General features: G+C 44.4%; 1 protein-coding gene across 3 annotated transcripts in view; it reads right to left on the bottom strand.

Moving 5' to 3' along the window:
* The window catches only part of pde4dip (phosphodiesterase 4D interacting protein), a 151,938-nt gene that overhangs the window by 72,334 nt on the left and 62,104 nt on the right, over positions 1 to 17,500 (bottom strand). For 2 of the 3 annotated variants that reach the window (XM_063201281.1, XM_063201282.1), the window contains exons 4-9: positions 13,543 to 13,656; positions 7,356 to 7,432; positions 5,016 to 5,139; positions 4,354 to 4,508; positions 2,762 to 2,897; positions 1,001 to 1,057 (exon numbers count right to left, since the gene is read on the bottom strand). In XM_063201281.1, coding sequence (XP_063057351.1) covers positions 1,001 to 1,057; positions 2,762 to 2,897; positions 4,354 to 4,508; positions 5,016 to 5,139; positions 7,356 to 7,432; positions 13,543 to 13,656 — 663 coding nt within the window. Of the gene's footprint in view, positions 1 to 1,000; positions 1,058 to 2,761; positions 2,898 to 4,353; positions 4,509 to 5,015; positions 5,140 to 7,355; positions 7,433 to 13,542; positions 14,155 to 17,500 lie in introns of those variants that run through there. The other variant, XM_063201283.1, reaches the window with a different exon arrangement.

Raw genomic sequence — 17,500 nt, 5'->3', positions numbered from 1 at the left:
CACATATCTAAAATATTCCCTTTTTAACTACATTGTGCACTATACAGGAAACAAAACAGTACAGCTCAACCTATGTATTGCACTGTCTGGATTGTGGATTGCAGTGAGCACAACTGCATGTGTGTGTGAGTGGACACAACCCAGTGTCCTCATACCAAAGCAGTCATGGCTCAATGAAAAGACTTTTCACCCACCCCACTGTTGACGCATACAACCTCCAAAAGCTGGTAAGTGCTAGCGCACATCATCTGCCTGAAATCAGCTGATTCTTATTTTCCCATCTGGAATCAAGCTTTGGAGCTTGACCGACAGACAGTGTCTGCCTGTCTCAAGCTTCAAACGTCATGCAGCCTTACAAGGGAGCAGGTTTGCAAAATAACTGCAAAATAATTGCAAAATCTGGACCTCTAGGACTCACTGACAAATGAATGGGCCAATTCACCACATACTGCAGTTAACTGGATAATGGGCAGTAAAACAATATTTTGTGTCTGAAAACGGCATGCCACTTTTACATTTTACAAGCACTTAGCTGCTATTAACTGTTGTGATTTGTCCATATCTGCTAAGCAGTGCAAGTGTGCTCTGGCAATGGGCTATATTGGTCTATGACAACTCTATCATGTCTGTGTTGTGTTGTGTGGCAGCAGTGTGGAGTAATGGCCTTGGGCTTCTTTCCATTATCTTCACTCCAGTCCTCCCTTGTGCCTGTGGCCTCGTGATGATGTCGCAAGAAAACACAAGTTTAATTCAATATCTCACCAAAGTTGCAATTCAAAAGTCAATTTCTGATTTGCAATCGGAATGTTGAAAGGGGAAAAGTCCCCCAAAAGTTGTTGTGGCTAGGTTGACAGCGGGAACACTTTATTCTTTTCTCCATGGAAGCGGGGCGTCAGTGAAGGGCCAACGTCACAAGCACAGGTAGAGGACGGGAGTTCGGATGATAGAATGCGCCCATGGTGTGTGGTTCTGGCATAGGTGTCAAAAGGGCGCCCCCTACCTGCATCTCTCGCTCTCTGCGGCTGCTACCCTCTCCCCTGCCGCTCGCCAATGGAAACTGAGGAAGGAGAGAAAGTATTGAGGTCACATACAGGGTTACCATTGCCAACGGACAAAAAATCAGAGAAAAATACCAAGCACATTGTGTCTTTCAGATTTTGTATAATGGAGCGGTTTTACGCATAGGCCTACTGTACCTTTTCAAGTTTGATCAGTTGCTGATCAATCAGGGAAAATCACATGTATGCACTTTATTTTTGTGTGCATTTATGATGTATTTTAATGTGTATTTCAGGGTGTGGAGTTGGGTGTTTTCAGCACACAAAGAGTAAACATGTAGCAATGCAAAGCATGTGTCATATGTGTTGCAATCTGCAGTATGGGGGCAGTGCAGTACACATTTGACCTGCTGTCTGTGTACTGAGCTACTGTCCTGCGTTTGCCCCATGCTGTGCTATGTTTGATTGCTTGGCTCCTACAGTAGGCCCTCAGGCAGGCAAACGTGACAGTGGCACGAACACCACTGACCCACATTCTGTCCATCTAGCTATCTGTGTTTATAAATACAGTCGGCTCTCTGACCTACTCTCTCTATTGGGTACAGTGCCATGCCATTTCCACCCCCCCTGCCCACAGCCAGCAACCTGCAAAAGGGGCTAGGACTAGGGGGTTGGTGTGTGTGTGTGTGTGTGTGTGTGTGTGTGTGTGTGTGTGTGTGTGTGTGTGTGTGTGTGTGTGTGTGTGTGTGTGTGTGTGTGTGTGTGTGTGTGTGTGTGTGTGTGTGTGTGTGTGTGTGTGTGTGTGTGTGAGAGAGAGAGAGAGAGGGGGGGGGTGGGGGGTGTACAGGGGTGTTGTGTATCAGAGACCGATTTGGGCACTAGGCATTCACGTGCCAACTCAGGTATCCGAAACCTTCATATCATAAATCACTGAGAAATATCATATCAGCTTTCTGCACTCAACTGATTGATGAGAGGGACCCCTTTCTCACCTCTTTCTCTCTCTCTCTCTCTTTTTCCTCCCCTGTCGGTTTATCTCTCTCTCTCTCTCTCTCTCTCTCTCTCTCTCTCTCTCTCTCTCTCTCTCTCTCTCTCCCTCTCTCTCTTTCTCTCTCATTGCCCCCTCTCTGTGCATGTGCATGTTTATTTCTTGGGTGATAGTTGATACATTAAACACTGTGAGCTAATTTTAGAAAGAAATTGAACTGAAGAGCACTTGATAATTAAAGATTAATTTGAGCCTTGACTAAATTCATTTGGATGCCATCTGGTCCAGTGCATATACAAACACAGGCACAGTGGAAATATACTGCATGAGAGAGCATACCAGTATGACTTCTACATGTATTAGATATGAGAATGCCCCTGATCTTTTCTATTACAAACTAGAATGACCTTCATGCGAGTTTCATGTGAACATACAGTATTCCAGCATAAGGCAAGCTAATTTGGTACAAACTTTATAGGCAAGATATAAAGTAAAAATGTTGTATCAGTCTTTTATACTGGTAGAAGTCAAAGCTAAAGCCAATTTGGAAAAAATATATTGTAGCCTAAGCCTTGTAATGTGTGCTGTTCACTGAAAAGACTTTGCTGCCGTAGTGCTTTATGACATTGCCCTTTCGTAATACTTTATGGTTTGGTCATTGCCATTCTGACAATTACATCTTTATAACAGGGGCTACGTGTACGTCTTCAAGCATCTGAAACCTTGTATGTGGTCAAAAATACAAAATGGAGGATTGAGTGTATGTGTACGGTACCTGGGCCTCTTGCTCTCTCTGCTGCAGAGTGGAGGAGAACTCCTGCACCTGTTCCCTGAGAGCATCCTTCTCCTCTGACATGAGATGTAGCTGAGCTTCAGTACTGCTCACATAGCTCCTCAGCTCCTCTATCAGCCTGAAAGAGATAGATAGATAGATAGATAGATAGATAGATAGATAGATAGATAGATAGATAGATAGATAGATAGATAGATAGATAGATAGAGAGAGAGAGAGATAGATAGATAGATAGATAGATAGATAGAGAGAGAGAGAGAGAGAGAGAGAGAGAGAGAGAGAGAGAGAGAGAGAGAGAGAGAGACAGAGAAATAAAGATGATTAAGACTTGAACCACTCTATTGGGGTTTCGTAAAAGCATGTATGCATGTACAGTATGTGTGTATTAAAGAGAGAGAGAGAATGAGAGAGGTAGGCAATGAGAGAGAGCGAGAGAGAGAGAGAGAGAGAGTGACAGGTAGACGAGAGAGCACGATACAGAAATAGATTGAGGAGGTGATGAGGAGAAAGAGCTTACGATGCAGACAGACGGGGAGGGGGGACGGACAGAGAAAATTTTATTTCAAGGTCTGAACTGTCTGTACAGGAGGCGGATGGATGGAACTATTGGCAGACTCCGCTGAACTAAATGTCAAAGTCCTGACAGCGCTGTCCAAACTCATATAGGTCAGTAGTGGCAAGGACATTCATAGCTCACGAGAGACTCTCTGTGTGTGTGTGTGTGTGTGTGTGTGTGTGTGTGTGTGTGTGTGTGTGTGTGTGTGTGTGTGTGTGTGTGTGTGTGTGTGTGTGTGTGTGTGCGTGCGTGCGTGCGTGCTTGCGTGTGTGTGTGTGTGTGTGTGTGTGTGTGTGTGTGTGTCTGTGTCTGTGTGCCCGCGCTATTGACTGCAACAACAAAGAATGACAATAACGTTAACAACCCTGGTGAAGGCCATACCATCACAGTGCACATACATGCATGTGTTTACATCCTTATTGAGAGACTGTGTGTGTGTGTGTGTGTGTGTGTGTGTGTGTGTGTGTGTGTGTGTGTGTGTGTGTGTGTGTGTGTGTGTGTGTGTGTGTGTGTGTGTGTGTGTGTGTGTGTGTGTGTGTGTGTGTGTGTGTCAGGGCTTGACACTGGCACCTGCCAACCAGCCAAATGCTGGTAAAACTTGGCTGTGACTGGACATATCAAAATAGCGTATATTCTTCACTTTGCCCTTTATGTATCAATTGTTTGTATTTAAGTTCAAGAAAAAGCTCCGTTACTCAGTTTCTATTTGTTTGTTTTATTTCCATGTAGAAACCCATGCACTCATCTTCTTGCTTTGAGAACCTAATCTTCTGAGGTTAGATGTACAGCGGCATGATTTAAAAAAAATTAAAAAAAAATTGTGGCTCGTAGAATAGCTGAATGGCTAGTGACTTTGGAAAACTACTAGCCACAATGGCCGGCCTGGTGTGTGTGAGTGTGTGTGTGTGTGTGTGTGTGTGTGTGTGTGTGTGTGTGTGTGTGTGTGTGTGTGTGTGTGTGTGTGTGTGTGTGTGTGTGTGTGTGTGTGTGTGTGTGTGTGTGTGTGTGTGTTGCTTACCTGTCCTTCTCTGCCAGGGTCCCCAGTGCTGTTTTCTTCTCCCTCTCCTCTTCCTCTCTCTCCATCATCTCTCTCTCCAGGCTCTGGGCATGTGTAGACTCGCTTGCCAGCGCCGAGGCCAACCTCTCAGCCTCAGCGTGGGCTAGCCTGGCTTCCTAGTAAGTCACACACACATGCAAAAGCATGAGGTCAAGGATTTGTGCGTGAATTATCCTTCATCATTGACAGCTACTACCTTTAACAAGGACTATTATGCTAATCTGTTAAGACATGGCGTTATACATTTGCTGTTACCAGAATGGTAATGACCAAGTTGTAGTGCATCACTAAAGGCCCTGTGTTATGTTATAGTAGTATAGTACTATGGTAGTTAACTTTTCAACTATTATGCGGCTACGATTTATGTTTATGTTTGCATACAACTACACTGCTGTATATGTTGACTTCTATATAAGCATAAGTATACTTATATAAGCACAAGGTTTTCTATAAGCGGTGTGTGTGTATCTCTGCATGTGTGTGTGTGTGTGTGTGTGTGTGTGTGTGTGTGTGTGTGTGTGTGTGTGTGTGTGTGTGTGTGTGTGTGTGTGTGTGTGTGTGTGTGTGTGTGTGTGTGTGTGTGCGTGTGCGTGTGCGTGTGCGTGTGTGTGCATGTGTTTTACCTCCTCCAGTGCTTGTACTTTGGCCTCCAGCGCATCCTGACGGTGTCTGGTGGAACGCTGGAGCTCCTCACAGCGACGCTCCGCCTCCGCCGCATTGCCATTGGTCAAGTTCTCTGCAGACGTCCTGTCAACACACAACGATTGGCATTGAACACCGAGGCAAAAATTCAAACTTGCAAATGTGAGCGTTCGTTGTTTATTTTACCGCGTTGAACCAAGATGAACCTTCTGACGTCTATGCTGTCGTCATGGTTCGCTCTCATCAAGTTTAATTTTCGTTTCCCGATTGATGTGATTTTTGGCGCGAACACGTCAGTGGGTTTGAGATTAGGTGTGGGAATTGCCACAGGCACCGTTCTCTGACAGACTGAAAACGGAAACTTACTGGAGTTGATTTTGAGGTATTGCAATCTAATGAAGCCAGAAAATTAAATTCCTGATGATATCTAAAACATGTTTCTGGAAATAAGAATATGAAAGGCTGTCATCTTTGATATGGGTTTCTAAGGGAGCATAACTATTGTGTCGGCTCTGAAAAATGCCAAATAAGGAGTAGATGTTTCATACCCTGTGGAGTAACTATCAGAGAATGTTGGCACCTGTGTGTGTGTGTGTGTTTGTGTGTGTGTGTGTGTGTGTGTGTGTGTGTGTGTGTGTGTGTGTGTGTGTGTGTGTGTGTGTGTGTGTGTGTGTGTGTGTGTGTGTGTGTGTGTGTGTGTGTGTGTGTGTGTGTGTGTGTGTGTGTGTGTGTGTGTGTGTGTGTGTGTGTGTGTGTGTGCACGCTTGTCTGTGTGTCGGTCTGTGTACGTGTGTGTTTGTGTCAAACTGAGATAGAAAGATGAGTAACATCAGTGCATCCTGACCTCATCTCACCACAATCACTGCAAGACCACAATGACAACAGAAGCAGGAGCTGTACTGTGTAGTCATGCGCTTTTTATAGGGGGACAGCGGGATCATGGTTGTGGTGGTGTTGAGGTGTAGAAAAGTTAATGTTAGAGACATAAAGATAAACGTGAGAGAATAGGTATGAAGTATAAGCTACAGAGATGTCAGTTTTAAATTATACATTTACCACCTAGGCCTTTCAGCACGGAACATGACGGAATGGTGGTACGTGAAGGTGCACAAAAGTGAAAGAGAGACAGAGAGAGAGAGATTGTGTTGGAGAGAGTAACAGTGAAAGGCACAGCTTTGCTAGATTGTATGAAAAAGAGACAGGGAGAGCATGAAAGAGTCAGAGAGGGAGAGAGAAAGACAAAGACATTGACGTGTGTGTGTGTGTGTGTGTGTGTGTGTGTGTGTGTGTGTGTGTGTGTGTGTGTGTGTGTGTGTGTGTGTGTGTGTGTGTGTGTGTGTGTGTGTGTGTGTGTGTGTATGCATGTGAAGGGAGGTGTCTGTGTGGTGTGCGTGTGTGTGTGTGTGTGTGTGGGGGGGGGGGGTGTCAGACAGTCTGAGCAGCAGGAATCTGGCTAGCAGACGCAACAAAAGCGCAGATTAGCAGAAATTCCAGCCTGTTGTCTCAGGCGTCTCTGTTGTCTTTCCATCTCTCCATTCCTGTCCTCTGGCCCTCCACACTTCTCTACCTCTCCACGTCTCCTCCCTCCATACCACTCCTCTAGCCCTCCACATCCCTTTATTCATCTAGTACACACCCAAACACTCCTCCCGTAAATCTGTGTCAGCAATTCCCTGCGCTTCATTCTTCTAGTCTAGGTCTTCAAATCCCTTTATTCTTGTAATCTACGGCTCTACTTTTCCCTGACTTCTCTCCCTCTCGGCCTCCTTTTCCTTAATTCTTCTGCCCCTCCACCTCTCTGCGTCTGCATCTTCTTTCATTCCTACAGTATGCACCTCTACATCCCTTTATTCCTCTACACCTCCGCTTATCCCTTTCCTTCATTCTGCACCCTCCACTTCTCTCCTTCCTAATCCGCCACTCATCTAGTCCTTCACATCCCTCCATTACTACACTTCTCCACTTTTCTACCCTTCATTCCTCTGCTCTTCTACAACCCGTTATTACTACGCCACTCTACATCCCTTTATTGCTCTATCCCAATCCTCCACTCCTCCACTCGCTGTCCTCTATTCCACTCTTTTATCTCCACCCCCGTGCTACTATTTCTCCTTTGATTTAAAGGAAATCACAGCAAATGTGTCTGCCGAGTGTAAAAGCTGTCTTTCCGCGCAGAAAACAAAACCAGCTGAGGGAAATCTGACAAAACATAGAACAGTTCTTTGTTAAAAGCTGTGTGTGTGTGTGTGTGTGTGTGTGTGTGTGTGTGTGTGTGTGTGTGTGTGTGTGTGTGTGTGTGTGTGTGTGTGTGTTTCACTCACTGTGCTTCATCCAGTAGTTGCTGTTTCTCCTGCAGTTCTTGTTTCAGACTCTCCACTTCAACTTTCAACTCAATATTCTGCAAAACAAAAGACAACATTACTTCAGTTATTTACCATTTCAGGTGCTTACTATTTCAGCTATTTATGTATACACTGTATTGTATAATGTCACAATTGACTAGGTTGATATGGTTATTCCTCAGAATCAGCTTTATTGGCTAAGTATACTTGCATACACAGTACAAGGAATTTGTCATGTAGAGTATGAATATAAATACATATAGGCCTACACAATACTGTATGTACGTATGCTGGTTAATATGCTATTGCGGCTGCTTCTTCTTTTTTTGAAGCTGCAATGTTTGTATGCATGAGATTTCATAGTTGGAAGCTAAACGTGTCAAAACACGGTCAGTGGGCTAGGGTAACAGACACGGGACAGTAGTTCCCTCTGCAGCAATCACGTGTGTGTGTGTGTGTGTGTGTGTGTGTGTGTGTGTGTGTGTGTGTGTGTGTGTGTGTGTGTGTGTGTGTGTGTGTGTGTGTGTGTGTGTGTGTGTGTGTGTGTGTGTGTGTGTGTGTGTGTGTGTGTGTGTGTGTGTGTGTGTGTGTGTGTGTGTGCAGGATGAGAAGGGATATATATAGCAAAACAGGATCTGAGCAGCTGCTGTAGAGCCCCCCTTGACATCTAACACCCCCCCAACACACACTACTCAAATCTGTTGCACTCCGGTCTGATCTTTCTCACACGTGCATGTATACACACAAATGCACATACACACACACACACACACACACACACACACGTCATTCTACGATTCGTGTGTGCTTGAAGTCCGTGGACTTTATTTGCCAATTCCACTAACTATTAACTGCATCCAATGATGTTTTGGACATTAGCACACATTTATCTGTCATATAATACAAACAGTCAAGACATAACATTATTTCCCTCAGCAAGAATGAATACTTAATACTGGTTTTGGGTTTTTCATGCCGTCCTGTTTTACAAATGTCAGATTCAGTCTTCATATTAGCATGTAAAGAAATTGTTTTGTCCAAGACGATTGCAAATGTCGATTCACAGTAATCATCACAATATGACAAAACTGTTTGATGATTACACATGAAATTTGCCATTTTGTGTGTGTCCACGAAAACTGTGTTAACCGTGTCACGGTCTGAAACCCCCTCCATAAATCAGTAATGGTTTGGTCTTATGCCATATGAATAACATCACGTGATGTCATATCCTCTTTGGCATGATATGGGAAGACTTTTTGGTAAGTTTTGAGCTCCATTCTTCCATAATTTAATCCATTCTTTTTCATATTCTCATAGCGGGAGAATTGCCTGTCAACTGTGTTATCAACATATTCATAAGAATCTGAATTGGAAATCACATCTAGAAAAACACAGATAAAGCATGCAAATACATGAATTGATTAAGGTGTTGTGGTGGAACTTCTGAGGTCCTCAGTTAGCACAACACCATGAAAATGGCTGAAATGTCAAGCCGTGTTACCGTCAATGGTGTTACGCATCAGCTATGACAGTTGAGGAGGAGTATGTTTTTGCCAATTTATCTCCATATTGATAGACAAACAAACAAAAATAATTTGTAATCTAGGGAGATGGGTTTGTCTGCTCTGTTTTTTTCTCCTAAAAAAGTGCCGACTTGTTCCCCTGCACTGTTGACTGTAACACAGTTGAGTAACACGGTTGACTGTTTTGAAAGTGTTTTTGTGCTATTGATCCCTTATGTGTTGGAAAAATCCTATGAACAGACACTAGGGATTATCTCTGGAGAGGGAAGTCTTGTGTAAGGAGGGTGACTAAATTCAAATCAGACGTTACAGGGATTTATAATGAAAAATGTGTCAGTCTGTATCACAGTGAATCATAAAATCCTACTTATGAAGCTCAACAATCACATTTTCTATATCAGTTGCACAGATTAATGACAACATTATTACTAAGGGACATAAGCACTTTCAAACGTATGTTGTTTCAACTCTGTAGTATTTTTATATATGTTTGAAATGACATAGTATTTGTCCATAACACTGTTGACAAAATAATCAAGCAAATGTTCGGTTTCATTAGAGTATTTAAATGTATACACTATGGAAACATCTAGGTCATTTATTTGAAAAACAATACTGATAATTGACATTTTGCGTTTGCAAAAAGCGCACTCGAAACGTAGAATCAGTGACACGGTCACATCGAACACAACCAAACTGACACACACAGACACAAAATGCACATGCGGACATGCACAAACATGAATTTACTCATGCATACAAACACTGTCTCATAGATGCACTTTTTCCTTGTCTGCCTATCTCTGTCTCTACGTCTCACACACACAGACACACAGACACACAGACACACACACACACACACACACACACACACACACACACACACACACACACACACACACACACACACACACGTACACACACACACACACACACACACACACACACACACACACACACACACACACACACACACACGTACACACACAACACACACACACACACACACACACACACACACACACACACACACACACACACACACACACACACACACACACACACACACACACACGTCTACTCATTCACCCCAGACTGTAGCCCGTCCACCTCAGCAACAGCAGAGCTGCTTTTAACCCGGCTGGAGAATTCCAGTGCTGTTGGCAAGACGTGTGGAATTAGGAGCAAGCTTTGTGATAGCTCATGAACCCATATTCTTAGAGTGTGTGTGCATGCATGCGTGCGTGCGAGCGTGCATCTGTGTGTGTGTGTGAGTGTGTGTGTGTGCGTGCATCTGTGTGTGTTAGGAGTGTGATTTGAGCAAGCGCATGTGACTTTATTCTTAGAGTGACAATACACTCACGGTTGCTGAGGTTTAACCCCATCATCTTTTATTTTAGCTGTACGATCATTATGCACAAATTACAGTGGCTACTGTTTATTTACAACTCCTGTCTCTGTATATGTGTGTGTGTGCCGACATGAAGATATGTGTGCTCAAATGTGCATGGAAGTGGGCATGTTAGCTCATGGGTTTGACCATGTGTGTGTGTGTGTGTGTGTGTGTGTGTGTGTGTGTGTGTGTGTGTGTGTGTGTGTGTGTGTGTGTGTGTGTGTGTGTGTGTGTGTGTGTGTGTGTGTGTGTGTGTGTGTGTGTGTGTTTGTGTGTGTGTGTGTGTTTGTGTGTAAGTAGGTCAGTGGGCTTGGCTATCAAGGTGGATTAGCCTGATAAGGTAACAAAACACGCCTGATCGACCCCCCCCACACACACACACACACACACACACACACACAGACTCCTCATCTGTCTCTTGCTCCCTCAAACGCATCACTGACCATGAGGAGACAGACACATACACAGACACAGACATGCACGTATATACGTATGCACACACGCATGCGCACACACACACGTCAGAGAGCAGGATATTCAATTTTATTATTATTATAAATGATTGTTACTATCTACTAGTAGCCTAAATATTCACAGTCCTATCCTCCACTCTCCTTTACAGTATACAGTGTAACTGTACCCTGTAGCACAGATATAGTCCTTCAGTAACTGTAGCGTGTAGCAGTAGAGGTAGAGATACTACAGTGCCCCAGTCCTGACATGAATGGCCTGCATGACAAACTGCAGCGCCAACACATTACTGATATGAGAACCCCACAGCCATGGAAACTGTCAACGTCGAAACCTCACCGAGTAATTTGCTATCCGTCTGACCTAAAGCTGCGACGATAAATCCAGTCAAAAATAAGTCTCTTTTTTATTTCCAGAAAATGTGGAGAATATTCTTACAATAGATGCATTTTCCATAAGGTAACTCGGGATTACCAGACGTTTTATTTGAAGCGTGCGCCATAAAACTAGCATATAAAACGGGATTTACGGCCTTTAACTGAGAACTGAAGTCTGAGTGACTTTTTATTTTAAACTCAAGAAAGGGTTTCTGTTTGACCTGTACTCTTTTGACGGCCAGTTTTTGCCTTGACCTATCAGCGCACTGACATGCTTCACTACAACAGGTTTTGGCGGGCGGGTGAAGTGAGTTATGCCTCCATATGTGCACGTCATCTGGTAAAGAATAGATAGCAGATAGAGAACCAATGTGACGTTATCGCTCTCTTAAAATTACCCTTTGTGTAGCGGGGTGATGACAACAGAAGCATTGACGGTTTTCAAATGTATACTAAACTTTGTCACATTGTGCTCCCTCTGTGCTTTGTATTAGATCTCTTAAAAACATCTCTAAGAAGACCTTTTACTTCATTTGGATTATTTGCATTTCACTGCTGCCTTCTTCAATGCAATGTGTGCAGTACAGTGTTATTTCCTTCATACTCAAATGGTCAAACTCCAAATGGTCAAACTCAAAAACCTAGACAATAAATTGAATAGATGCCTTCACGAGTGTGCAATATGTGTGTGGTTTATTTTCCTAGCACAGATTATAATATATTTACTGTAATGGTCCTGCATTCTATGTATACTACAAAACTGAGTGTAGCCTTCTGTAAGGGTGCAAGGATGTAAACAAGGTGTCATGTGGACAGCCCTTGGTCAGACTGACTGAAAGGTTCGATGTATATATGACTATGGATTTTGGTGTCGTCTTTCTCCACTTGGTAATAAGTGCACCGACAAACAGACAGCTGTGTCCCGGTGTCAACTTCCATCACCACGGTAACTAGATTCACTCAGCAGCACTGATGAGTCTCAATGAACATTAGAGAGTGATGGTTAAAGTCTGCACACTGAATCTCCACAATAATGTTTATTTAAAACATACAACATTTTGACCCACCAGATTGTTCTTCAGGACGGCATGGAAATGATGGAAACGATGTATGCTTTAATATAAACTTTATCGTGAAGCTTCACTGAACGGACCTTTACTTTCTCTCTCACTGATAAATTTCTGTCTTGGTATGAAACTACTGCACATACCGTAAACCTTGTATGTTTTAATATGAACTTTAACTTTAACTTTAATATGACGCTTCACTGTGCTGCACCATGGCGATAAAGTTAACCCGAAATGGTCAGTGAGCAAGCTTCATAGTCTTTTTTTTTATCAGAGATTTGTGGGGCATCTCCAATGCACCAGCCAAGCAAGTTGTATGTTTCTGTCCCGCACCTGGCAGTGATCTGTGATCTGACTGCATACATCTACTAAACTAACCCTTCTAAACCATCACTACCCATGATGCATTGGGCTCTATCAGCCCAATGGAAACAACAACAAACAAACAAAGGAGTGCACAGAGGACATGCACATTACACAAACACTATTTATACTAACATGAATGCATAACCTCTAATGCAAATCCTCTCATGAAAACCCTTTCATTGAACCATGCACATGATTATGAATGCATGTGATTTTAGATTTAAGGTTTGCAATATATTGAGTCCTGCATTAAAACATTGTATGGGAACGTTAAAATCATTTCAGACCTTTCAGAATCATCATAGCATCAATCTGTCCACACTAAACAGACGCTGGCCTAAAGAACATGCACCTGCCACTGCGCATCAACACCTATGAACTTCTGAAACATCAGCCAGGCATATCTCCAGCAGGGCACGTACAGGAGGTATAAATATAGGCTACAGCCAAGGCTCAACACCACGCCATCTCATTCATACATTCAGGTCTGCTAATGCAGGCCATGCATAGATCAGCGACATAGAAAGACGTGTACACATCACACACATCACCCCCCCCACACACACACACACACACACACCATGTGATACACATAACACATTTGCAGGTTATATGCTCATGAATGCATTATTTTGTCACATTATAGTGTGTTGAAACATTATCTGTGACGTAGAAACACACGCACGCACGCACACGCACACGCACGCACACGCACACACTCACTATTGCATAGAAAAACACACATGTTTACAAACACACACACACACACACATACACACACACACATACACACACATACACACACACACACACACACACACACACACACACACACACACACACACACACACACACATTTGCGCATGCAAATTATTGCATATAAACATTAACAGACACATTTAGAAACACATATGCACACACACGTCCTAATAAACATCCAAAAAGAAAAAAAAAACACAGACTGACCGTGCGATGCACATCCTCGCTGCTGCTGTCGTGGAAGTTCTGCTGGAAGCGCTCCTCCAGGAAGTAGATGCGGAGCTTCAGGCTGAAGTTCTCCTTCTTCAGGTCCGTCAGGTGCTGCGAGATGGTGCGATAGCCGTTAGACATGGCCACTCTCAACGCTTACAAAAATGTCCTTTTTTCTTTTCTTTCTTCAACAGCCTTTTCATTGACTTTCTTTCTTTCTTTCTTTCTTTCTTTCTTTCTTTCTTTCTTTCTTTCTTTCTTTCTTTCTTTCTTTCTTTCTTTCTTTCTTTCTGTCTTTCCTTCTTTCCTGTCTCCCTTCCTCTACGGCTGTCTGTCACAGGCGACGGTTGTTGGGGGAACCAGCCCCCACCGTCTCTAGTCTAGCCTTACCATACACTCCATACTCAACTATTATAGCATACATATAAATACACAAGTAAACGATTAAAAAAGACACAATAAAGTGCTCTATCAGCTAATGCTTCTGGTCAGTAGTCGTTGTCTAGGAGTGCAATCCTAGCTGTGCTGAGTGTGGGATATGTTGGTCCCACTGGCTGAGAGTGGTGGAGAGGGTGGAGAGGGTGGGTGGGTTGTCTCTCTGGACATTTGCTTGGGTCCTCCTCCTAACACCCCCTACCAAACACCCTCAACCCTCACCTCCAACCACCTCGAAACACCACCACCACCACAACCCCCCTCACACTCTCACAGTAGCGTGGAAGGGGTAGAGTGGGCTAGCAGGGTTTCCCAAACTGGGGTGCGTGGCCTGCCACAAGGGGGTGCGCAACCTGAATTGAGCAATATGTGTGTTTTTATACAGCATTGTTGAATTAAATTGAAGTAGTTTTTAATTGTATGGTCAATTGTATTCTTGAAGAAACATCAAGTCTATTGGAAATGAGGATTCCCTAAATGACTCTGTATAATGTGCAATGATTTGTGCAGTGAAGCCATATTTGAGTGGCCATAAGTACATCAAAACATTTGCTTAGGGGATGCGCGAACCACATTGAAATGTACAAGTGGGTGCGCAAGGGGAAAAGTTTAGGAACCACTGGGCTAGAGGAGAGGGAGTATGGAAGGGGGGGGGGGGGGGGGGAGAGGGTTGGCACAGGGGTGAGAGCGGGTGTCGGGCAGCAGCGTTTCTTATTTTAGCCCTGCGGAGATATCTGAGGAATGCCCGAAAGGACCGAGCCAAGCGGCAGTGAGCGTGGAAGTGAAGAGGAGAATGAGTGTGAGCAAGAAAGAAAGATAGAGAGAGAGAGAGAGAGAGAGAGAGAGAGAGAGAGAGAGAGAGAGAGAGAGAGAAATAGAGAAGCCCAGATACCATACAGGTGACAGAAGTGGAGAAGAGAAGAGAAGTGGAGAAGGGGAATGATAAACAGGCCAAAAGGGGGTATGAGATTGAATGGGGCTTACACTGTACGCTCGCTGAGTGCTATGGAGAGCACAGCTACCAAACTCAAATAGAGCATGGCGACTGGTGGAGAATCACTCAAGATAATGGAAAAAAGGAGGCGCACACAAGACTTGTGTGAAAAAGTGTATTGAAGCCGAAATTAAACAACAGAAGTCTAAGGTTAACTGGAGAGACAGACGTTTCGGAGCTAGTCCATTCTCAATGTCTCCAGTAGTTTCCATAATCTTGAGTGATTACTACTTTTTGCGAGTGCTCGCACCAAGCAATACACGAGTATCAAGTTCAAGGCGCAGACGCCGACCTTTGTTGGTCTTTTGTCATTGACTGGTGGAGAATCGCCACTGCTAATGGGGTTAGACTTTATTTCTATTTTCCACAGCTACTGCTCGGATTTGATGGCTTGTTCGCAGGGCCGCTGACAGCTTTGGCCGGACCCAGGACAAAGTCATCTGAGAGGGCCCCCCTATGCAATAAATGCAATGAGGATCCGATTCTGGGCCCCCTCACTTCCTGAGTCTGGCACAACTTGTCAGCTTCCCCTGGTGTGTAAGGCCTTATCATGTCTGCATGCATTTGGACACCAGATGAATCCACCTCCACACAGTGTGAATGAGGCCTAACACGGATACTTTTTGGGAGAGAACACAGCTACTGCTGGAGATAGGGCAGTTACAGCGCAAACACAGCAGGCAGAGAAGACAGGCATCAGAGGGGACACTGAGACAGACTGTGGCAATAGACAGGAGACAGTGCAGAAATGTCAGCAACAGCTGATTGGGGGGGGGGGGGTATTTGGGGGTTGTTCTGCACCCAATAGACAACCTCTCTCCCTTCCTAACCCACCCATGCACAGCTAAGCAGACAGCTGAATTTTACTGACCAGTGGTTCACAAACTTTTTCTGCTGGGACCCCCTTTTGCACCTACGAATATTTTCGCGACCCCACCACCCAAAACGACAAACATTATTTGTCTGTTAATATTGCTAAATTCTAATTTTATACTCAAAAGAAAAGTAGACCTAAAAAGATGTATCTGCCTTATAAGCGAGCCCCCGTTTTTTTCTGTCTGCGAGCCTCCCTGTAGTATCTCGGTGACCCCCCAAGGGGTCCCAGCCCACAGTTTGGGTAGCACTGCTCTAGACAACCGCTCTACCTTACTAACCCCTCCATGCACAGCTAAGCAGACAGCTGAACTTTACTGACCAGTGTGAGTGTGTCTGTAAATGTAGGTGTCGAGGGGCACAAAGAGAAATGTATTCAGAGGCGCAGGGGGTGGGGGAAGTTGCATTAGAAATCAAGTCAAGTATGCACAAACAGACATCTACACACACGCACGCACACACGCACACACACACGCACACGCACACACACACACACACACACACACACACACACACACACACACACACACACACACACACACACACACACACACACACTGTAACAAAACACTTCCTTAATCCTGTTCAGAGTTATGTGTGTGTGCACGTGTGTATGATGGAGAGAGACAGCCAACCCCATTCTTGACTTGTGCCATGTGTGCCATGCACGGTAGGCTGGTGCTGCCCTTTCGGTGACCACCCCATGAGTGTCATTCAAATTCTCTCTCTCTCTCTCTCTCTCTCTCTCTCTCTCTCTCTCTCTCTCTCTCTCTCTCTCTCTCTCTCTCTCTCTGCACGCACACACACACAATAACCTGCACACACATACGCACGGACAGACTTTAACATATGCCAAACACACACTCACTAACGGGTCAAAGTGGGTCATACCATTTTCTTCTCCACCGGCCAAATTGGTAGAATTTTCACCAGCGTATAGCCAGGGGTGTAGTGGGCGTGGTACGCGGGGGTACGCAGTCCACACACTTCTCCTGAGGTGAGATTTAAAAAAGAAAACTTCTGTCCGTGTTTGAATACAAAAAGGGGGTTGCCTAATTAATTGATGACCTCACAAATCACGTACCCACGCTTTAAAAATCCCCAGTACACCACTGCGTATAGCCGGTTGCCAGGTCTTAATTTACAGCCCTGTTTAGTAGTGTAACGTGCAGGTGGGATTTGACAGTGAAGGCCAGAATATAAAGTTGAAAGTTAGACAGTGACAACCATCCTGAGGAGGGCAGTAGAGCTCCATCGTATAATGCTGCGCTGCCTCGGCTGCTCGCAATATTTTTAGGAGGCATCTTGCTGCAGCTGTGCATTCTGAAATACTGTATGGTTGTGTGGATGTGTGCGTGTGCGTGTGCGTGTGCGTGTGTGTGTGTGTGTGTGTGTGTGTGTGTGTGTGTGTGTGTGTGTGTGTGTGTGTGTGTGTGTGTGTGTGCCTCAGCAGTCACGTGAGTCATGGAAAGAGCCCCCCCCTCCTTTTTACACACACACCCCACATAAGCCACCATGGTGAAATGACACGTGTGGTTCTGTTTACCAACATGATATTTATGGATACGCAGACAAGATCATGATCACACTGTTTAGATGGTGGTTATGCGAAAAACGATCATAATGATGATGATGATGGTGGTGGTGGTGGTG

This window comes from Engraulis encrasicolus, chromosome 6 (genome assembly GCF_034702125.1).
Source record: "Engraulis encrasicolus isolate BLACKSEA-1 chromosome 6, IST_EnEncr_1.0, whole genome shotgun sequence".
NCBI classification, from domain to species: Eukaryota; Metazoa; Chordata; class Actinopteri; order Clupeiformes; family Engraulidae; genus Engraulis; species Engraulis encrasicolus.
This window is presented reverse-complemented; position numbering and strand designations above follow the sequence as displayed.